At 37.6% G+C, this 24,762-nt stretch overlaps 1 protein-coding gene across 1 annotated transcript; it reads right to left on the bottom strand.

Annotated features, from left to right (window-relative positions):
- Positions 1 to 624: 624 nt before the first annotated feature.
- Positions 625 to 24,498, bottom strand: LOC124172302 (zinc finger protein 260-like). Its single transcript, XM_046551743.1, has 8 exons — positions 24,466 to 24,498; positions 24,210 to 24,347; positions 14,113 to 14,271; positions 11,869 to 11,985; positions 10,583 to 10,714; positions 5,853 to 5,984; positions 4,378 to 4,450; positions 625 to 3,614 (listed from the first exon to the last, which is right to left on the bottom strand). Exons 5-8 carry the CDS (start codon positions 10,637 to 10,639, stop codon positions 1,828 to 1,830), a joined length of 2,049 nt encoding a protein of 682 aa, XP_046407699.1. The 5' UTR covers positions 10,640 to 10,714; positions 11,869 to 11,985; positions 14,113 to 14,271; positions 24,210 to 24,347; positions 24,466 to 24,498; the 3' UTR covers positions 625 to 1,827.
- Between the last annotated feature and the right edge of the window lie 264 nt (positions 24,499 to 24,762).

The following is a 24,762-nucleotide window of genomic DNA, read 5'->3' as shown; positions in this document are numbered from 1 at the left end:
ATAGACTGGACGTTTTCTTTATTTTCCTCAGATAAATTGTTAAACCACAATTGTATACAAAGGAGCATAAATTCTAACTATAAAAATGTCAACCTAACTTTTGAGGAGGAGGAACGTGTGGCATTCCTCGGCGATAAGATAATGTAAGGATACGCTTAATCTTTTTTATAAGTAATCTTTAATACATGTTTATCTGTCCGCTATGTGTTTCCAGACGGCTGAACGGATTGCGGCCAAAGTTTGTACATATATGAATCCCTTGCTAACTCACTCCGTAGTACTACTTCAGGCTGCGTCCGACGTGTCCTCTGAATCATTTTCTCATTACCAAACCCTGCAAGTGTGCTCAGCGCCACCTAGCATCCACTCCCCACCCTCTGCTTACTCTCCCACCCTCCGATAACATCCCCATGCATTCTGCCAATGTTTGTGCATCTTCCACCTCCATTGCTGCCTTTTCTCGCCACTTCACCGTTCTAAGGTTAATGGCCCGCGATTATCCTTGCTGTCCTATTGACGGTGCATTCCGACAAATCGTGTCGAATCGCTCAGCCGCGAGTGAAAACAGAGAAATAGGAATAAAATTGCATATCTTTTAACAATGAAAATAAATGACATGCTGAATTCATTAAATTAACAAACTCGGCCATAAGCCTTTTATTGTGCACTGATATCACATTATTCACAAAATGTGGACAAGAACAATTATTTATACAAAGAATATTGAAAGAACAAATGATTAATTCTAAGAAAATTAGGAACCAATTAGAAGATGACAACTAAGACTGGACTTAAGGCCAGAAACATTGCAGTGAATACTGTGGACGTGTTTAAACAAAAATGTGTAGTGTAGGCTGCTTCATCCTAATCTGATAGCCTGGGTGTGCCCTTTTCTGCAACTACTCTCTTTCAATATTCATTACGAAAATCCAGAAAAACATTACTGGGCACGCATTTCATAGAAACATGTAGATGGCCCATTGACAAAATATCATCATTCATTTCTCGTTGTGCAGGCGAAAATTAACCATTACACTCCTCCGTGTAGCTTTGCATGAGGTTTTATTGGAACATTTGTTACATTTATTTAAATTATCCTGTCCGCAAGAAAATGTTGCATGCTTAAACGTGACTTATCAGAGTGAAACCACGCAACATATACAACATTAATAGTCTCTCAATTTAGAGCGCCTGTGGAGGTTGGGATTGGAACTAACAGTGGAAGACTTGGTGCAAAATACGCAATAATAATAATACATCACAATTGTACGTTTACACATGTGGTAGTCAGGGCCACTGTTTGCAGTGATGTACGTGATGGGGACTATGCATAAACAAGGCTGCGCTCACACGAGTGAGCATGCATGTATATCTGTCAAGGTAACCACTCACTGCAAAACACTTCCAACAAATGTTACACTGACAAGGTTTATCTACTGTGTGTACGAATGGGTTACTAGGTGGCATCTTGCTGCAGACGTCGCAGAAATAAAGCAACTCTCGGGTTTTTAGTAAAAATGTCTATATCAAAGAGGCTCTTTGTCGAGAGGGACACTCAAATTCGCCGCACGAGAAGGGTTTCTCCTACGCGTTGTTTCACATGTGACTCTTAAGTGAACGACTCTGGGTGAAAAATTATTTTTGTGGATTCTGCGTGAAAAAGGCGTGCGTTTGCATGTTTCCCACCACATTGCTTCTTCTGTGAAAAGAATTTTCGCACATTCTGCACGACTAAGGCTTCTCTCTCGAGTGCATACGAAAATGTGTCACTAAATGGTTCTTATTCGAGAAAGAATTTTCACACTCGTGTCATGATTTACGGCCTCTCTATCCCATATGCAAACGCATGTGACTGTCGAGAGAACATCTCTTTGTGAAATGCTTGCAGCAAATGCTACAAGAATAAGGCTTCTCTCCCGTGTGTGTTCGAATGTGTGAGGTGAGATGACTTTGCTGAATGAAGGACTTGCCGCATACCTTACATGTAAATGGCTTCTCTCCCGTGTGCGTTCGCAAGTGATTGTCGAGAGTACTCTTCTGAGTGAAACACTTGCCGCAAATGCTACAAGAATACGGTTTATCCCCCGTGTGCGTACGAATATGTCTAACTAAGGTACCCTTATCCGAGAAAGACTTTTCACACTCGCTGCATGAAAAAGGCTTCTCTCCCGTGTGTGTTCGCACGTGACTTTTGAGAGTACTCTTCTGAGTGAAAGATTTTTTGCAGATTCTGCAGGGAAAATTTTTCTCTCCCGTGTGCGTATGTACATGTCTAACTAAGTCGCTCTTCAACAAGAAAGACTTTTCACACCCGTAACAAGAAAACGGTTTCACTCCCGTATGCGTGTGTACATGTCTAACTAAGTCGCTCTTCAACAAGAAAGACTTTTCACACCCGTTGCAAGAAAACGGTTTCTCTCCCGCGTGCCTACGTACGTGTGTATTTAAGTTGCTCTTAATCGAAAAAGACTTTTCACACACGTTGCAGGAATAAAGCCTTTCTCCTGTGTGAGTACGTGCGTGAGCGTCGAGATTGTTCTTCCTAGAGAAGGACTTGCTGCAGACCTTACATATAAAAGGCTTCTCTCCCGTGTGTGTTCGCGAGTGAATGTCGAGATGACCTCTCTGAGTGAAAGACTTGCTGCAAGTGCTACAAGAATACCTTTTCCCTCCTGTGTGTGTAAGTTTGTGTGCGGTGAGGTCCCTTTTCTGAGTGAAGGACTCAGTGCACTCGCTGCATGAATGGGGTCTCTCTTCCTCTCTCGGACCCACGTGATTGCGCAGATTGCTAGGTGACTCTGAAGATAAACTTTGTGAAGTTGATTTCTCTACTAGAGTGAAACTTCTCGTCAATAGTCTTGTATTTGTCTCATCCCCTTTTCCTCCGCTGGTTTCCTTGTTGAGCACATTTTCTTTTTGCATGGGCTCTAGCATTTTCCTATCCAGCTCTTCTAAACCCTTTGAGGTGGTAGGCTCGCATAAACTGCTGTGTCCGCTTGATGGATGTGCTTTCAGAGACACATCTACGATTGATGATTCTGCTGCAGCATCAAAATTACGAGCAACAAAATGAATTTTCATGTGTTTGATTAGCTCCTTTTTGTTGTTGAACACATCTCTGCAGTTGAAGCAATTATATGAATCTTCGTTTGAACTGCAACTGTTCTCTGGATTTTTGTTGAAGCGATTTAGTATCTCCTCATTGCCTCCGATGATGGTCTCACAGCCACTTCTGTCATTCCCACTTATTCTGATAAATCTAAGGCTATGCGAGGTATTTGGTGCATCACAACCACTTTTCTCCGCTACAACAGCCATTGCAGCTCCACCTCTGCTGTTTTTAAGTGATTCAATATTTTTGCAATTAAATTGCCTATCATCTGAAATCGAGGAACTTGATATCTCATCAGTTTCAGAAGCACCACATTTTTCCAAGTCTTTACCCGTAAGATTTCTTCCTATCCCTACATGGGATGCTCCAGCCTTGTTTGCTTGTGTCACCAAATATGTCGGACCAATGCATTCATCGATTGAATGATTAAATACATTTCCTTTCGCAAGCAGATATGGAGTTGATGTTGTTTTAATGGGCATTTCTTTAGGAGCAGGGAGCCCTGGAAACATAATTAAAACTATCTCAGTCAAATAAGAAGTTTTCGACTCCTAAACCTACCATTTAAAATCAATTGAATGGATTCAAGAAGCCAGAAATCAGGTGGCTAAAATGCTAAAAGACATGAACTTGAACCCAGAAACTCTCGGTATAAGTTAATAGAAGGAAAAGAGAGGGAAAGGATCACATAACATAAAATCTATGAGGATAACAGGGTTGTGGTGGAATGAAAAAAACAGTAAACACAAGGTATTATGATGTATATATAACTACGTAAACACACATACATACTCTTCTCAGATCTGGCTTACAATTGAGGCAGAAAGAAATCAGGCCCCTTTTAGAATTGGTCCTTTGCATGACAGTTTGTGATTTAATCAATTGTGTTTTATATTTGTTCGTCCCAAAGAAGATATTTAAAAATTGGCAAATAATTTTTTTGCCATTGAATACCTTATGTATTGTCCAATATTTTATTAATTAAAAATGTTCCTTACAATGACAATTGTAAATTTTGTGGCACTACGTATGAGTACATACAAAAAATATCTTGATATTTTCCTGAATTATTTCTATTTTAACCCTTGAAAGCACTCACCCACAATTTCCATTGTGGATTCATTGGCTACTGTAAAATTCTCAATCAGTGATCTAGTGAAAGTAAAAGTTGCTACAAATAAAGCATCAACAAATACATCATCCACAATTAGTAACATCAATTCCTCCACTTGTACAGTAATTTGCAAGCCTTTTAGAGTACTCACAAAATGACTCTGTTGTAGTCTTCTGGGGCAAAGTCAAACTCTCAATTGGCTCCCCATCCACACGTCCGGTAGGCTAAAAGTAAGCATCCAAGTAAGAATAATGTATTAACAGCAGATTTAGAACTTTTATGGATAGGATTTACTAAAACTTAATTTTACACATTCATTTCCTATGGATATGTTCTTCAGGCTATCCTGTAAGCTGCCTCAAGGAAATTAACAATAGAGAAATAACTTAAGCATATTTTAGATTACTATTCAGTTTAATAACACCAAACATTTTGACAAGTATATATAAATTAAGCAGACAATACATAATGGAATGCCATTCTGATTTAGGTAATGAAAATCAGAAATATGTAGATGACGACCTCATGGGACAAAAGGTGCATAACTCCAAAGAGGAAATGTGATGGTTCAATTTACTCTGCAATGACATTTGATATTTGGTGCTTACTTTAGTTGCTCTTACATCTACGGACTGCATACAAATTTTATTATGTATATATTAAGTACAACGTCATTAGTATGGTGCTTACTTTAGGTGATGTTACATCTATGGACTGAATACAATTTCTATTATGTATATTTCAGTACAACGTCATTAGTATGGTGCTTACTTTAGGTGCTGTTATATCTATGGACTGAATACAAATTTTATTATGTTTATTTTAGTAGAACGTCATTAGTTTTTCTGGAAATAGATCAACCATTCACAATTTATTTGCAAAAATGGTATAAGACAGTGCTTTCCTGCATATAACATTGTTTCATAAGTAATTGCAATATATCTGTGATAAAATATGAACAACAAATGAAAATTTCCACACTTGAATATGTAACTCCACCACTGACCAAGGTTATAAAAAACTACATCATTTTCAATGTCTCATATCCTCACAGTCAGTTGGATATGTTAAGCAATGGGAAGCCAAGTTACAACTGATGGATCAAACAAGCAAAAATAAAGTGAGTTGACTAGTGCAGGCACAGAGTGCATTCCACAAAAAAAGAATCTGATCACAGGTGAGAATACTGATTATAAAATGAGGAAACAATACATCTGGCATTACATTTGAAGCATATTTAAAAATGGTAGCAGAGTTTCCAAATGGAAACATGCAGAAAAGTCAAAGCTTTGAATGGCTTGCTCCCAAAGAATGTTAAGGATAAAAAGGATTGAACAAGGAAGTACAGAGAGGAGTGGAAAATAAGAAGAGTATTGGGTAAATCTTAACTTAAAAGGTCAGGTGGAATGTGAGAGGGGAACGTTATGCTTTTGAGTGTGATTCAGAGGTCAGATTATTAAGGGTTAAAAAGAGATAAATACCATAAATATTAATAGGTACGCAGATAGAAGAGAGGAATGGGAGGACTGAATGAAACCTATTCTAGGGTTGACGACTTATAATGGCAATACTGTTCATAAGCTAATTAAGGTCAATGTTCAATAAATAATTCATAAATAGTATTACCTGATTAGAAGAGTCTCGATGCATCAGGTTGCTTGTGGTGACATCAGTGCAATCGTTAAGCGCACATCCTTCGTCATAATCGCTACTCCTATCTTCTTTCACACAAGAGCACTTGTATGTTACTGGATCACTCTATTGGAAAGAGGAAAACCCATTGATACACTTCCTAATGAATTGATACAAGAAGCAAAAGTAATCGTGAACAAAGCTTGAATTACAGGGTGTCCATACAAAATATATGATCCCTGATGAAAGACTTGCCTCTTGACCAATGGGCATAAAAACAATTGATAAGGAAAGTCACGTGAAAAAGTATGATTGAAAACCTCTGGTGGAAAAAGTTCTGGAATTTCCAATATTCACACAGAGCTTACAAAAATTGCAAAGGAAAAGATAGTAGCTCCACTCTTGTCTCGCAGCTCTTGTCAAGTTGATGCAATGCAGAGCTAAGAAGGCACTCTTTCTCTCATTTTTTCTTCAGGTTGTCAACAAAAATTGTTACTAAGTATAAGTCTATTTCATTTAACCTAATATAAAAAGTTAGTAACAGGAATAAATTTGGAGTTCATTTTTTCATCGTGCATCAACATACTACACCACAAGCTGCCTTTGCCTTTTCCGGCCTATGAGATGAAACGTTTTCTGTGCTAAGAGTGGCATAAAAATATTTGGAACCTCTTTGCGCAGAGCTCTTTTTTGGGTATTCTCCTTTGATGAGGGTCCCTCCTTTAACGAGGCACCCGGCCCTCACCACCACAACTGGACCTGATCCTCTAACCCTATCTCAGCACAAATCTATGGTCAACTTATTGCAATACTAGCGTTTTTTCAAACAAATATTGCATTTGATATTCAATAATCACCGTATTTAGTTCTGTAAGCCAAGCCCTCGTGTCTCCCACGCTTTCACATTTTTAGGCTGGCTCGTGAGGAAAAACTTATCAGTAGTTTTGGGGTATGGTTTTATATTGTAACCGTTGCGTTTGGCTCGGTTCATGGGTGATTAAATCGGCGCTTACGAGGTAGGGAAGGCTTGTGCAAATTTTGTAAAGGCTTGAGTTAATTTTGTAAATGCTTATGTAATTTTCTGTGAGTGTGTGCGTGTGAATGAGAAGTGAAGCGTAAATGACTAGGTCTTGTATTTTTCCATTCCCCTCCCCCGATTCTTATGCCTACGAAGAGTGGAAAGTTCCGATGTGATTCGTAGCAAGTTTCCCTCCACCCCACTGCGAAGCCGGAACACCTGCACATGGCAAGTTGAAGGTGATGTAACCCTCCAACCCCACCCTCCACAGACTCTTCGAAACACTCCCCCTTCCCTACTGAAGAATAGCCGAAAACCCGTTCTGGGTTTTCCCCTCCTGCTACCCCCACACCCCCAAAAAGTGACCCATGGGGCTATAAAAGCGGAGTCCGGACGAAAACTACGGTTCTATTTTGCCTGTGAAGTCAGCCGGAGGCTCTTGATCTCGACCGATCCAGTCCTGTGGGGAGAGAGAGAGAGGAGCAGCAAGGCGTGGAAGTCGGCGTAATATTTAAATACGGCAGTAACTAAGAAAGAGGAGACGACAGGGAAGTTTTCTAGTACGCACGGTAAAAATCGTCACTCCACGGCGCCCAATGAAGAAGTTCTCTCATCCCACAGCAAGAGGAAACGCAAATGCAATTATTCGGAGCCAGCCAAGGAATCCTTCTACATCCACAATTTAGAGAGAGCGATAAGTACTCTAGCCACCTATTAACCCCCCAAAAAATTTCAGCAGAATCAGAAGAGGCCCATTTCCCCCCCCCCTCCACCATTCAAGATAAGAAGAATTGTGATATATTTCCGTGCATTTTTTAAATATTTTTTTATGCCCTCCCTTTTTCCCGTGTGTGTGAATGGTTAATTGTAGTTATTAGGACAGTAAGTGATAATATGGAATTGGCGTTTGTCATTATTCAATCATTTTGTAATATTTTATGCCACAAATTGTTAAATCGAGTTTATTTTCTTTTGTGATTCATTAATTTTTGTAACAGGGTATTTAACCTCCCAGTAGCAATAGTTTAATCTTTGTTATACAGAGAATTATTCATTTATGTATTTTGTAGATCATTTCCAAAACGAAATGCATATTTAAAGTGTTGTTGTAATTTTAAACTGTTACGTAATCCTTCATTATTCGGTATGTGCCAGCCTCTATTCAGCAAGTGAACCTACCCCAACTCACTTTTCCATTTCCATTTTCCCCCCTCCTCCCCTTGTCCCCGAACAACGACCCGCTCACCTTGGGCGAACCCTCTCAATTATCCTCCCCCACCCCCCGAATCCGAAGCCCGGACGGATGGACGGAATGGGTTACAATGTAGAAACTTCGAATTCATTGGTCAATCAATAAATATGAGTTATGAAACCATGACTATTAAAGTTAAAAAATGTCAGAATTCTAATTGTAATTCTGACATTATTTACCAATGCTAAACTCTGGAGAAAAACGATGGGATTTGATCTAAGAGTTTAAAGAAAAGGATAGTGAGGATTTTGATTTTGAGCTCTCTATGGTGAGGAAACGTGGACACTGTGGAAAGGGGGATCGGGTTGGTGTGGTGGCTAGAGTGTTGGCTTCCCACCCGGCGGGCTCGGGTTCAAATCCCGGCAGTGGCAGAGAATTTTCAGAGACAGCCCGATCCCTGCTTGGATGTTGTGTGGAGGACATTTCAAGCGCAACACTCCGTCTGTCGGATGGGACGTTAAGCCGTGGTCCCCTTGGCACCTTTCGTTAAGAGCAGGCTAACGCCGACGCCGGGTTTCTCTCCACCCTTCCTTCCACACCCTTCCCTCATGGCGCAAATGACCTCAGCTGTCGGTCGCCTCCTCCAAATACCATACCACTGTGGAAAGATGACGAGAGAAGATTGGAGGCATTTGGAATGTGGGTATGGAGAAGAATGGAGAAGGTGAAATGGACAGAGGAAAAGGAACAACTAAGGGCTGGATATGGTTGACGAGGAGAGGCAGCTTTTAAATGAGATACCGAGGAGACAGAAGGTGTGGATGGGAGGAGCACTTGGCGGTGAGGGGATGTTGAGAATGGAGTTAGAGGGTAGAAAGTTAGGGAAACGAGGGTGGGGAAGGAAAAGAATAGGATTTTTAGATAGATTGAAAGGGAGTAGGGCTTACAATGAATTGGAGAAGGCAGTGCTAGAACTAAAAGGAGGCTCCCAATGTGGAAAAATGGTGCGCAGCTTACATTAAAATTTGGAGGATTCCTGTAATCTGCACACACCCTTTTTTCAATAGCATTTATGGAAAAAAAGGTGTGCGGTTTCACTGAGTAAATATGGTAACTCTTCTAAAAGAATAACATATTTTGAACACTGGAATTTTACGCTGATTTCTAGCGTTGATAACAACAAAGATAGTTAACACAAGGCACTAAGACTATAAGCCCTGCAGTCTGTTATTTTTAACACTAAAATTTTGTTTCAAAGTTGCTTATGCACACAACAAAGTGAAGAATTCATTTATTGTATGGAGTAAATTGCAGTATGCAACAAAATATATCACTGCAAAAACTAATGGCAATATAACCACTTCACAATGGATTATTGCAGTGAGGATGATCATTAATGATAGGGAGGATCAGACTTAACTGCCGAAGAGTGGCCCTAAGGTCTCGCTTAGCTGGGTCTCAGGCCGTAACTGAATACAAACGACAATTGCTTCCCCAGCGGTTCCCTCGCATTGGCTATAGCCGACATCTGCTCGTTTTCTATTGGAAAATCCATGACAACTATACCTAACAACAGGTCTTCTGCATATGAAAATGCCCGTCAGCTCCACCCACCATTTGGTGCAAAAGGATTAAGGAAAGTAGTGCAAGGAATTTTATTTTCCTGCAATTCGGTTTGCAAGTTTGACACTAGGGCATCTTGGCTACATACTTAATACACGACTTAAGTGATACAAAATCTCTCAGATGATCCCCAGAGAAAAGGACCCTGGTGTTTTCAACCTCCAGATACCATGTTCTTTGTCATGACAAAATGTGTATGGGTATTTGCTTTGCTTACATCAGTGCTGCCCTCATACTGGAATTTTGTCATTTAACAACTGACGAAATGGTGAGTGAATGCATGTGAAATCCAGGAAATTAGACAAGGAAGGGATATTTAAGATTTCAAGCATTAAAACTGCTTTTTTGTATTACTTCCGCTATTATTTCCAAAACGATATGCCTGTGTTGAATACTAATAAATGAGTTTCACATAAACATACTTAAGTTCTACCTCCAAAGAAAACTTCCCAACTAGAAAACATTTTAACTTAATAAACAAACAATATTCCACCATTAAAGGCCTTATTTGTTCTCATATAATCTAATGAAATCCTTCGTAACAATCCTTAGTCACCACACAAACAACAGCACACACATGAAATACTATGGGCCACCGAGGTGCCCCTCGTGCCCACTGAAGGACTAATATGACATAATTTAATGGTCCCATGATTTATTAACTTAAATATAAGGGAAGTTAACTTTAACACAAATGTAGAACATAAAAAGGAAAAAAGCTTATTTTGAGATATTAAAAACATGTTTGAGTTATTAGTAACTTAGAATCCAATGAGTTACCTTTAAACTTGGGAAGAAGGTACAACGTCCTACAATGATAATAATTTATTTTACAACCTATTATTAGATTCGTTCATGAATTTAAGTCCATAACAAGGATTCTGTACATACCTGGGCATTCTCCTCGGGAGATGGTTCCTCCTTTGTCCCAACCAGCGTCAAGTCCATGTCTGCAAAATTTGCTCCTGCGCCCAGAGCTTCCAACTTTTCGCCTTGGGAAGCAGTTAAGGTATTGGGCTGCAACTTAATCCACAATCATCATCATTCATGATTGAAATAAAGTAATATAGAAAAACTTTTGAGAATTCCTCACACGAATAAAATTAAAGTTCGTTTCACATGGATATTTTTTTCATACTTTCCTACAAGCTCCCTTACCGTAATTAATGTCAGGAGTTCATAATTTCTGTAATTATGTTTTTAAATTTACCACTTTATACCTCTTTTTTTCACTGCAAAATCCCTGCAAAAGCCACGTGATGGCTCTCAGGGCAATGGTTTCTGGAGATATAAAACTCCAGTTATAATCTTATTCCTAACAGACACTTATTTTATGGGAGAACTCTGTATGAGAATCCAGGGCCCATAGTAATAACACACACTCATGGAAAATAAATAGGGTCAATAACGCAGGATAAATTTAGTGTATATTGGTTTATTATGCAGTTTAGAGACTAATATATAACTGTTTCAAAATAGTTTAAAAATCTTCTTATAGGTCAAATGTTGCATTACTTCAACTGGAAAATATGACTAACAAGTGATGTCTTTTGGCAATCGACTTGCACTGCCAATGACCAACACCCCATTCAATAATGGTGAAAAGGACAAATCCCTAGACCCCATCATAAATGCCTGCTCACTTTCATCACAAAATCCCAATATGCACAACCTGATTTCTGTGAATATCAAATCTCTCATAAGGGACTCATTTTATCATCAGATCTGAATAGCAGCTGCATCATGATGTCATGGTCATTCTGTCAGAGTACCAAATTCAACAGAACTCAGTAATACTCTCAATTCCCTAGCCCCCTTCTGCTTCGTGGTGAACGGAAAAGAAAATTGTGTTCGTATGTTCACAAAAAATATAACTGCTCAGTGCCCTGATGATACAGAGCTGATACAAGAACCTTAATTTAATCGCCAGAAGATAAATGATGCTACTTGCACATGAGCAAAGTTAACTGTCAGTTTGGTAAAATAAACCAAATCCATTCCTTACAATGAATCACTTATTTTAAACAATTATTCATTAAGTCTCCTCTGTATTTGTAAATGACTGTTCAGGTGAGGAACATGCTGTAGGTTTCTGCTGAGAGGTTTTGTGAATATTCCACTACGAATGATATTTTGCCCTAAAAAAAAGGAACTATACAAGGCAAAAGTTAACTCACCAAGTCAGATGCCAATGGTTCTGAGTCATAATTTGTTATTCCAGCTGGATCTGATGTGTACGGCTGAGGATTATTCCCTTCACTGAGAGGGTCTTGGTTCTCCTCTTTCACATGAAACTAGGAGAGAAAAATGGGCGTCACTTCAAAGCAAATCCACAATAACCTCCTTTGATAACAAAAGCTTCTCTTTTACTTGCAGCCATCCAAGCTGGCCAATATCATTATAATTAATTCCAAAATGATTTGACATATAACAGTATAATGGCTAATCTTCTAAAAGAATTACTGACTTATTTTTAAGCATTGTGGAATTTTAAATGGGATTCTGGTGTTAATAACAACCAAGTTAGTAAATATAAGGTAATAAGACTATAAGTCCGTTATTTTGAACACTAAAATTCCATTTAAAAATTGCTTGGGCACAAAACCCAACAAAGACTTTATTTCAGAGTATAAAAACATAGTAATATGCAATAAAACATATCACTAAAAAACTATTGAAAACGTAACTACTATGCAACGGATTCCTGCAGTGACGACGGTGATTAATGAGTGGGAGGGTCAGGCTATATTCCGTAGGAGTGGCCCTAAGGACTCGCTCATCTGGGTCTCAGGCCAGGCCTGAATGTATGAGACAATTGCTGCCTCAGTGGTCACTACCCTCCCATTGCGTCGGCCAAAGCAGACGTCCTGTCATCTGCATTGAAAAATCTGCAATAGCTATACCCGACGTCAGGTATTCTGCATATGAAAATGCCCGTTGGCTCCACTCGAAATCCGGCATGAAAGGGTTAAAAAAAACTTGAAATCTTCTAGAAAAATATTTCCTAAAATCTAAGAATAATATTATCTCACAATAAAAAATTGCTGAAATGTTTCAAAACTTTGAATAACAGCAGCAGAAAATTGAGTGAAATTAATCAAAATCACTTCATGCCACCAACAATTGAAATATTTTGCAATCGACCTTAATTGCGCAGCCCTGGTTATAAATTCCTGCTCACTTTCATCACAAAATCCAAATCTGTGGCAATCCAATTCCTGTGAATATCAATCTCTCATAAGGAACGAGTTCAGTTGTCAGATATGGCTAGCAGCTACATAATAAAGTCATTGTCAATCTATAAGAGAGTACCAAATTCAACAGTACTAAGTATAATTCTCAATTCATTTCCTCCCTTCTGCTCCAAGATGATAGGAAGTGAAAACTGTGTTTGTATGATAACAAAATTAAAGACTGCTGATGACAGAGAGCACACTTGCTCAATAAACTAAGTTGAGCTGTCAGTTTGGCAAAATACACCAAATCTGTTCATTACAATGAATCAATCATTTTCAATAATACATTCATGAAAGCCCTTCCACGGTTCCCCATGACCTGGCAAGAAAAAAATGCTGTTGGTTTCTGCTGAGGTGTTGCGAATATTCCACTTCAAAAAGACATTGCCATGGCAAAACAGTACTATATCAGGCAATGGTGCACACATACAAAGCCATCAGTGGCCAGCGGGTCTGAGGCATCACTCGTTATTCCAGCTGGATCTGATGGGTCATGATGATCACATGAAACTAGAAGAGAATAATGGGCGTCACTCAATAAAAGCAAAACAATAATAATCTTTTTGATTATGAAAACTCCTCTTTTACTTGAGACCTCTCCAGCTGGCCAAAATAATTGTGGGATTCTTGCAACTCACAGATCTAATTCTAGAATATTTATGTCCTAATAAGGAGGGGGAGCTGCATCACCAAGAGCAGTTTAATGACAGTTTCGGAGGTTTGAATGAGAGTTTTGGCCACTTACACCAGTGGCAAAACAACAGAAACGATAGATCAAAGTTTCACTGTGCATTGATTTTCCTTCATCTTTTCTTCACCTAGACTTATAAAAAGGTGCCACAACAATCTATGCTAATTCCTTAGTAGAATTTAAGCAGGAAGATGGGTTGAACAGAGATTTGACAAGGGTATCCAAAAGTCTACTCCATGGGAAAAGAGACATTTTTGTTGACAGATTAGAAGTGTTGTACAACTGATATTGACTTGCATGAAAAAAGATTTGTGTGGCATGGCTTTTTGCCTCATAGATTACTACTGGACCAGTCCAACAACTGAAGGTTGCATAATGGTGAGTGACTTCCCATAAAAATACTTATATTCATGACAGACACACCCTCTTTCTTGAAAAAACCAAGAAATTTGTACAACTGAAGGTGGTTCACTGAGTATAAGAATAAAACTCACCAACTTGTCATCCCTGGGCAGTAGGCAGTCTGGAACTGGAATATATATTTCAGTTGTTTGGGCTGAGCATGTGGGCTGTGAATTGATTTCAATCGCATCTTGAATGCAGTCCTCAGTCTCCAAAGACTCCTCATCAGCTGCCCCTCCTCCTTCAAAACTCTGCAGACAAAGTAACACTGACAAAACTCTTATCTCCCTAAAAACACATACATGGGATGCACTTAATCATTACAAAAAAAAGGATGGTGAAAAAATTGTATCTGCTTTCATTTAAAAATGGAGAGGTGCCTGCATGCCGCATTAATCAATTACTGAAAAGCTACAGCACCGACTGAAACGAAATTTAACAAGGCGGTCCATGGTATTGTGAGTCCATGCAGCGTCTTTTTAACATTCATGAGGGGCCATGTTAGCTGGCCCTTCACTGCAAACTTTACGGTAGACACTGTAGATCATACAGATGTAACATTTTTCAAATTATAAGAAATCAAACTAAAGATTAAGGATTCAAATGTTGGCAGTAAAAACGAAATAATCGACTTTCCTACTGCTACACACAATTTGCTTCTGCAATTATATTTTTTGGAGCAGTGGCTTTTGTTAGGCCAAAATCACTGTATAGAACAACAGTATATCACAATATATCTCAACAGTAGAATTGAGGAAAAACCATGTGGAAGATGTTATCAATGTATTTATTATGTTCCATGCCTTCTGCTAATATTTAAATATAAACTCTGGAGGAGAATACTGGGTGTAATATTTATGCAAAAAGAAAAGAAACCTCAAAGTCATCTTGTTTTCCAAATCCTTTTTATGAAACGGTTTTTTAAATAACACAGATACTATTATCCTTAAAACTTGCAAAACCAATCATACAACAATTATGCATTATGCACTATGCAAAGTTCTTGCTGTCTGTCAATAGATAGCTATAGAACTGATTGCTCGTCGTTTTTGAAATACCAGAAACATCATGACTCAAGCTAAGACATTTGGTAGACAAACAGCTCGATGACCATGATGAATACACCTTGGTAATATATAATTAGTGTTGTGAGAAAATGCCTAATATTGAGCCAATTAACCATCAATTGAGACAGGAAATGATTTCCTTCTTTCACTCAAAGAAAACAGGGGATGGAGTTCATCAAGAGTCCCATTAAGTTAACTGAGATGCTGCTGCACAAGAAGCAACGTAAAAGAATTAGTAACATTGCTTCAAACACAGTAATTCTAATGATGATGACGGTCCATTTAAAGGAAGACCAAAAGCCTTCAACGAAAATTAATTGGAGGTATTGCTTGAAGAAGAGGAATGGGAAACTCAAAAAGAGTTTGCTTTGTATTTGGAGTTACTTAACAAGCCATTTCCAAACCATTGCATGCGTTGGTAATTTAGTTTAAGCAAGGAACTTGAGTTCCCAACGATTCAACAGTAATTCTAAAGCATATAAATGATCCACCTCACATTAAAAAATCCATTAAAACCTATCTGTAAATAATCAAATGTAAAGGCCAAACATTACCTGCAGATTCTCCAGGCATTGCACTGTCTGATTATTACTTGTCCCATTCGATGGTACATGGTCTGACAGGTCCACACTTGCACCCACATGAATACATTGAAAAATGCCTTCATGCATGCATAACCTCAAAAGATGAACACTTTAACCATTACGGAATTCAAGCTCTGCCACAATGATGCAGAAAAATTGCATCTGACAATGGAAAACTTCCTTCCTTTTATATGTAACCCATTAGAAATTCGGATATATAGCTCCGTTTTTCTCATAGGGTGGACAGAACCTCATTAATCACCCAGATTTTTAAATTATTAATCAAATTGTAATGTATGTAAATGGATGCCGGTTACTTAGTAGCGGGAAGTTTGTTTTTCTTTTAAAAATGTGATTGTCACCAATTTTGATGCAGTTGTAATGATGAATTAACTGTGCCTGTGAGAGATATTGTACATTGGCGATGAGGAAAATTAATTAAATCATATATGGAGTAAAACTTTGGTTAAGAAAATGACTTCACCAGCTGGAGATGATGGAGGCCTTACTAATCCACAAACAGGAACTATGAGTATTGTCCATTTTTCTGCTAGCAGCATCGGTTCCCTGAATGAATACGGAAATGGAGATGATTGAGAGACATACCAAGAGAGATTAGAACAGTACTTTGTAGCAAACTATATAGATACTGAAAGAAGAGTGGCAGTTTTACTGACTCTGGTTGGTAAAGAGGCATAAAAGACACTGAAAGACCTGTACAACCCGGTACTTCCTAGGGAGATATCTTATGACCAGCTGCGTCTCATTTTAAAGCAGCATTGCTCAAAGAGGATATCAGTATTCAGACAAACAATTGAATTTTATGAGGAGCGGCAATCAGTGCAGGAGACTGTTCGGGAATGGTATGCACGGATGATGAAGAAGGCCGGTGACTGCAAATTTGGAACTATGCTTGACGAGATGCTAAAGGATAAATATATTTGTGGACTATCAAGAGGACCGAATCTGGATAAGCTGTGTGAAGAAGACCACACTACACCACGGCAGAACATCTTGGAAATGGCCATTAAGAGGGAAGCAGCAATTTCTATCATGACAGCAGCATGTGGGGAAATGGATTATAATTATGGCAAGAGGAAGCAGTGTCACAACCCAGACCGGGCATTTCAAGTGGCCATGAATATACGAAGCAGGGCCTAAAGAGAACTGACCTTCAGACCCACCCTTCATAAGTTATGGGAGAAATGAACAGGTGCAGAAGTTGTGGTGAATGTAACCACAATTTTTCGAGTTGTAAGTTTAAGAAATATAGGTACCGAAATTGTCAGCAGATAGGACATTTAGCCAAGGCATGTAAAATTTTGGGTAACCATTCTGTTGATATTAGCGACAAGTTGGAGTCTCGTTTGAATTTTGTTCAGATGAATTATTGTGAAAACAGTAAGGTAATAAGGCCTTCGACTGCCAGTGTAGTCATTAATAATAAGCCTTTGTGTATGAAGCTAGACTCGGTTGCAGGGATTTCGGTAATTCCAAATTCGGTATATGATGAGCATTTCTCCATGTATGGGCTTAAAGAAACTGATATTCGATTAAGAATGTATGACAATCATGTTGCAGTTCCTGCTGGTGAGATCAATGTTCAAATATGCTATAATGGCATACGCAAAGTTTGTAGGCTTATTGTGGTTGGTGGTGGTACCCGCTCCATGTTTGGGAGGGATTTGATGGATGTGTTTGAAATATTTAAAGGTAATTTATTAAACTATTCTATGAATGCCATGAATTGCAATAGAGATTTAGTGATACTAATTAAGAAACATGGGGATTCGTTTAAATCCGAGCTGGGTAGGTTTAAATTTGAAAAGGCTTCTCTAAACACTAATGGGTCAGTCATGCCAATATTTTTTAAACCTCCTCATGTACCATTTGATTTTAAAGCAAAAATGGATGAGGAACTGGACAGATTGGAGAAGGAAGGTGTTATTTCCTTGGTCACTAATTCAGAATGGGGAACACCCTTGGTCCCTGTGATGCAGCCAGATGGCCGATTGAGACTGTGTGTTGATTACAAGGTAACAATAAATAGGCACTTGGATGATATTAAACATCCTTTGCCTCGCATCAAGGAACTCTTTGCTGCTCTGCAGGGTGGGGAGTACTCCACCAAGTTGGATTTTTACCAGGCCTATAATCAATTAGAATTAACAGACGAAACTAAAAAGTTGTTGACTTGGAGCACTCATAGGGGAATATTTGTTCCTAATAGGCTCCCATTTGGTACAAAACCGGCATGTGCACTCTTCCTGAAAAGTGTGAAAATTTTTTACAAGGGTTGACAGGTGTTATAATTTTTTTGGATGATATAGTGGTTATTGGAAAAACTACAGAAGAACATTTTAACAATCTGGATATGGGTCATTCCATGTCAACTCAACCTGGAATTAATCTCACGCTGGAAAATTCACATTTTTTTAAATTAAGAGTAAATCCTGCCTTAGTTAGCCTCTCGCAAACTACCTGGGTCATTCCATGTCAACTCGACCAATTTTTGGGGGGTCCCACCCCCACCATCTTGATTTGATCATTTTTCCCTGTTGTTAGTTTCAACCTTAGTTAAGAAAAATCCAAAATATCAAAGACCCATTGCAAGTATTTTCCAATATATGAGTGTTTGAAGTCAATAAGGCACACAAAAAAATTGTGTGCACCGATCAAATCATTCATAACTATCATATTTGTGCCCCTGTAAAACCTAAACCAAACTAGTGAAGCTAGTAAAAATTTTAGAGGCTATAAAAACGCTGCTATAGTTTTCAAAAATGTGATCAAAACGATTTTCACTTCACAACTTTTTTTTCTATAAATGTTCAAAACTTGCACTTTTGACAAATTTCGACAAAAAAGTGACATTTTCAAATACCTGTAAGAATCACATATATCAAATGAAAGCCATTAAAATCTCTGTGAGCATGGTAAATACCACCAACTTTAATATAGGGTGAGGTTTTGGGCAATTTTGGATTTATTTTTTAATAAATCTTATGAAAATCATCATTCTGCTAATGTTTTTTGTTGAAAAATGCCACTTTTTCAACTTCTAATAACAAAAAAGGGACACCAATTAGGTGACTGAGTTTTTTAATATAACTTGCTATATACTTCCTCTTTCAGGAAAATTAAACCTAAGTTGCTCGCATGATGGATAGTACTTATATGATTTATGTTATTGATGGTTGTAAAATGGTGGGCTACAGCACTTATGTTTCAGGACTTCTCTCAAAAGGGGAGTTGTATTTGAGTGTCAAAGTTCCTGTAAACCCCTATCATTCTTTAACTTTAGCAGGCAATCTATTGTTAATTACCAAATAGTAGAAAATGGAAACATTTTCGTAAATATATGGATTTACTAAACATTTTTAATTGGGCAAAAACTGGTTGAATGTGTACATATTACCTAGTACCTATTTGAAGGATAAGTACATACCTCTGACCTCTAAGCCTGATGGTAAGCATCCCAGGCCTTCTCAATTGCAGTGAATGTGGAATCTGGCAAGGTACACTGCCTTCCTGTGATGGTCTTACGCTCTGGTGCATGCATTAACACATCTGTCAACATTATCCGGCACTAATCCAAATGTTTTGGCAAAATGTTTGACCTAGCCTTACCATCTGGTGTCATGAAATTCACAAGAATTTCACCATCCTCAACTGTTTGAACAACACAGCCAATGTACCATCTGTTTTCATGCACAGCAGCAACATAATATCCAGGTGTACGATGAAAATATGAATTTAAATAAAAAATGGGATCCCTGAGGCAACCTGTTATCACCATGAAGTATCTCTTACAGTATCATGGAGACTTTGTGCAAGAGATGTCAAGAAAGAAGATGACACCTTTTTTACTTGAAAGTAGACAATTAGATAGGAATACTGTTGAAGGGTTTTGCCCAATCACACCCGGGTTTGAGGGAAAAAAGCATTTAAAATTTAAAAATACGATCACATTCAATTTAATTAAACAATTTGGCTCATTGTTTCAATGCCAGTTTGGCCTAGTGGTAACGCACTGCACTTTCATTTTGAAAGACCAGGGTTTGAGACTCCGAGAGAGTAAATTTTTTCCAGTCAGCCACCTCCATTTTTGTTATGTTCAATCTTCTTCAGATTAGTTGATTTCAGACGTTTTACATTATTTTACTTGACTGCTTCTTGAGAATAAGCCTTATATTGACACTGATATTGCTAAGATTCATCCAAGCATGAGTGGTAAAACTGTGTTACTGGCATCAAAATGAAGGGAACTTATTTTCAGAGCAAAAGATTTTAAACATGCGATCTTTGAAGAGTTGCCCAGGTCCCGTGTGGGAGAAAGATATAAAACCAGGGAGAATGAAAATTGACAAGCTTGAAATGATCGACAGATGGGTATACGATCGCTTTGTGGAAGGCAGGAACAGGAATGAACAGGTGATGATGCGGACTTTACAAGAATAGGCTATTTCAGGGTGATTTCAGCACACATCTCCAGGATTTGAATTCTAAGCCAGTGCTTCATGGGTTGCATCTTACAAGAAGAGACACCGAACCGTGCAATGCAAAAATACATGTCAACGAGCGAGCGTCTGCTGAAGAAATATTGCACAAAGCATAGTAACACACTCATATACAACAGAGTATGAGTAGTATTATGGCCTCAGGAAAGCTGCTTCCTAAAGTTTTTTGTGCATGCCATAATCTGGTGGTGATTTTGGAAAGACAGCCATTATAATTAAGATGCTAGATATCCCAAAAATATACAAGAAAAGAATATCTTCCCATTCATGTAGTTCATTCTAATCTCTACTCCAACAATTTTTCCATGCACTTCAAATTCATTAAACAAAATAGATCTATAAAATTAAATACATCCTATTCCCTATGCCATGAAGCTATTTGCAAAAACCTTATCTGTACAAATAATAAGCATTTTCAAAAAAGTTGACCGAAAAAATATATCATGAGAATCAAAATCATCACCTCATATTTTTAAGGCTAGTTTACACCACAAAATAACACATGCAAGTTAATGTGTGAATGCATGAACAATGAATGCAAGAACCAAATCAGACAGGTTCTATTTTCTATTCATGCATTCACACAAGTTGAGTGTGTTACACAATGCATTCTTTTCTACATTTCTGGATTAATTTATGTAGACAATAATTAGCACAGGTGAATTCATGGAGTAAACAGACCTTTAACCATGAACCATAGTGCATCAAACCCTACCGATTTAAAAAGCAATACAGTGTTTAATATCCCAAGCCACAATTATGGTGATTCTTACTTGCAACAAACATCTCAATACATAAAAAATAGTATTTCACAACAAAAAACATCTCTTAATATTAGGATACCTATAGAAATGTACCCATTTTTACAGAGTAATTACTAAAAACCAAACTCTCAATAAATAAAAACCACACTCTCAATAAATAAAGAACACACTTTTGTGTGCATGATTTTCATAGCACCGAAATCATGTACACAAAATATTATTATCGAAGAAATGTTTGAAATAACGATTTATATAAACAAAGTAATAAAACATTTGATAAACCACTACCAAAGATAATTTTAGCAAATAATATTGTTATCAAATCAATCGGATATGTGACAAATATAAAAAATGCAAACACTTAGTATTGTAACATTGCAACGAACAAGCACATGAAATAGCCAGGCATGTACAATAAATTCTCTTAACCTGTTCTAAACATTTTAGATCGATTTGTTGAAATATTTCATTGGATATGTCTTCGTGCATTTCAACTTCAAAATGGTAAATAAACTTCTTTAAGTCCGCAACTACGGTTCTATAAATTATCAAAACTGTAAGTGCTGGAATTTAAAACCGAACAGGAGGTAAAAAGCAAAAGAAATACATCGAAAACATATTCCACAAAAATGTTCACGTTAATTGATATCTTTTTTGAGTTGGTCATTCATGAATTCGAAGGATTCACTTTTTCGGCTATGATTGAATTGTAAACACTTAATTATACCAAAATAAAAAAGCGACTTCGCTCGTCACCATTGAGTAAACTAATTACTAGCGAGTTAACTAATGCCTCGTCAGGATCGACTAATTCGGAAGCATTAGGTGGGACATTGGAGTCGTTTCACTGCCCTGTCGATCATTGCACAAGGGCCTTTAGGCTGCTATTATGGATAAGCGTTGCAAAAAATAGCATACGCTATTCTGCGGGTCATTATAGCAACGACCCCGTATTATGAATGAAGCGTAGTAATAATTTTGTTCGGAATAGCGGCATGCTATTTCTTGCGCGAGCTATTTGGAAGCTCCGCCTCTTCCCGTATGAAAAAATTTCTGAACAGTTTGCGTAACCAGTGAGGGAGAAGATATTTTATATATTTTTCTGTATTTTACGGAATATTGACTTGAAATTATAAATAATTGCTTTATTTACATTTAAAAATTATATTAAACCTTGGAAATATATAATACGCTTTGAAAATCTCATTTAAGAAATCAGCTGTTTGTTGTGGTTGTGATAATTTCCCAATGGCTTCAGACAGGTGGGTTAGGTCATAATTTCGTTGTTATAATGATGATTTATCGGACATAAATATTCAATGATTTACCTATATCCGATCGGTCCTTTACTGTGAGATATATGCTATGCGAAATAATCATTGAAAGCTAAATATGTTTGATTTTCTTCGTAAATGTGTTAGGCTTCGAAGTCTGTTTGTTGCATATCAGAAGTAATATGTATCAACTTTTATTGTACTGCTCGTGACGATATCGTTTTACTGTATGAACTAGAAGCTTTCGTTTCTAATGTTATCTATATATTATTATGACTCCCTAATTTCAGTGTTCATTCTCTGTTTAGGAAATGAAGTAGGTGGCAACGTCACAGCTGTGCTTTCATGTATTATGATGGAATAGTATCGATATTTCAGCTGCATATTTGGAAAAAGCAGAGGGAGGTGATGGTGAATTTGAGGATGGATGGAACAGCTGTGAAAAAGTGAATCTAGCAATAGTGAATCGTGTGGAAAGTGCTGTTGTGTCAGTTATCATTGTTTTCGTATCAGCTGATTTTATTATGTGCTCACTGAAATTTTTGATAGACCCTGAACTGTGCCGATAAACTGAAACTTAATTGTGTGAATAACTTACTTGTCTATAGAGGAAACAATTTGTATTCAATTCCACATGATATATATTGCATTAATGATGTAGTGCATGGATATTCCATTAAACGTTTATGGTGAATCATATTTGTTCGGAAACTTTATTGGTGTTTGGAGAAATCCTTTGTTTTCAAGCAAGTAATTCAAGTCGACTGCCCGTGTTTATAATTTAGTAAATTTTTAGTTTTAATTGTAGAAGGCAGCGAATAGTGGGGAAAACAATTTCGACTCGTTGCATGTATTTGTATATACTGTCCAATTGAGGAAATGAACGGCTGATCAAAGTATATGGTATTATTATGGTAATATATGGTTTTCATTGAAAGCTATAACTATTAATATATTTGGCGAGTTAGTGTGTTAACACAAGCTTGAAATTTTTCAAGAATCGACCTGATAGCCTACATTGAGGATATTTTTAGTAGCAAGTCAAGTGATGAAATAAAATTATGAATTGTAAATATGAATAAAACACGTAAAATTTGGGCTAATGGTAGTAATTCTTTGCATTAATTGTTATTGTTTTCGTACTGTCGATGAAGCAAGCTTGTGCTTCATATATTAAGCTCGAATGTTAATTCCTAACCAAATCACTTAACTAGTTAAATATTCATCACTTATGCTACTATTATTTAATTAAAATAAAGCTGATATCATTTTATTTTTGGCTATTATTCCATTTTTCAATGCTTGATTAGGTTACTTTAACCTCAGAAAAACAATTCGACATCGCAATGCGCACGTTTTCTGGTTGCAATACCGAATTGCTCGGCATCGAAGACCGCGTAATATTATAGCAAGCCTACCGGTTGCAATTCGCCGTTCATAATAGTAAATAGCAACGGGCCTATGCTATTCTGAGAATTACGTCTTCCGGTGTAGTAAAAACACGAATTGCAACCGTTCGTAATACCAAATAGCATAGGCGTTGCAATACGCTATATTATAGCAACATCGGTTGCAATAACGAAGAATAGCATGATGCTATTCCATCCATAATAGCAGCCTTAGTACCATCTAATGTTGTTCATTAACAAATTTAATACCCCATTAACTTTTGATGCCTAATCAAAGCAATTTTTAGCAAACGTTACATGCACCAGTTTGGTACAGTCATGAAGCATTATCATTTGCCCGTCATGGCAAGTGATTCATGAAATACACAATTAAGTTACTTTTTTAAAGTTACTGTTATAACCAGTTCAACCAACAAATGCAAATATCTAGCTAAATTTTCCATTCTCGTTGATATAAACTGAAAACTACTAATACCGGACTACACGGCACATAATCACGAACAAGTTAATATCTGTTTGTCATGTGGAAGTTACATGAGGCTTCTAATGAAAAAAAGTAAGAGGCACTCACCCTGAAGTAATTTCTGGACGAAAATCTTCTCAGTTCTGCGTCCGATTCATGACAAACATTTCTGAAATCGTAGAATTCGATGAGCTTTTTTAAGCACAGTGAACATAAAGTGGCAGGCAGGCCATCTCCCACAGCAATCTAAGAAAGGAATAAAAATATTTTCAAGAGATATCAGACGTACCGTGGAAAACATGTACTCATAGAATGGAATAAAACAAGAGGCAAGGAAATCGATAACATGTAACCCGCCACTTACTTTTAAGTCGACTAAATCATATAAGGCATTCTCTACAGTTATCTGGCTTGCCAAAATTGAAGTGAATATGTTGTAATAATAATCATTTTTCTTCATGCAAAGTCTGCACGGGGTGCCCTCGGAATTCCTGTATAGAGACTCTGAGTAATTCCCGGTGGTAGCACTCATGGTTTCACAGCAATAACTAATTCAGTCTCTAAACCAGTTGTCTCCTCAACCAAAGCATCCACACAGCACTCAGTGATTACTAAATTCGTAATAAATTACGATCATTTCCATGACGTACACCAATGTAAA

This window comes from Ischnura elegans (genome assembly GCF_921293095.1).
Source record: "Ischnura elegans chromosome 13 unlocalized genomic scaffold, ioIscEleg1.1 SUPER_13_unloc_1, whole genome shotgun sequence".
Taxonomy (NCBI): Eukaryota; Metazoa; Arthropoda; class Insecta; order Odonata; family Coenagrionidae; genus Ischnura; species Ischnura elegans.
The sequence above is the reverse complement of the archived record's forward strand: the minus strand, read 5'-3'. Positions and strand labels throughout refer to the sequence as shown.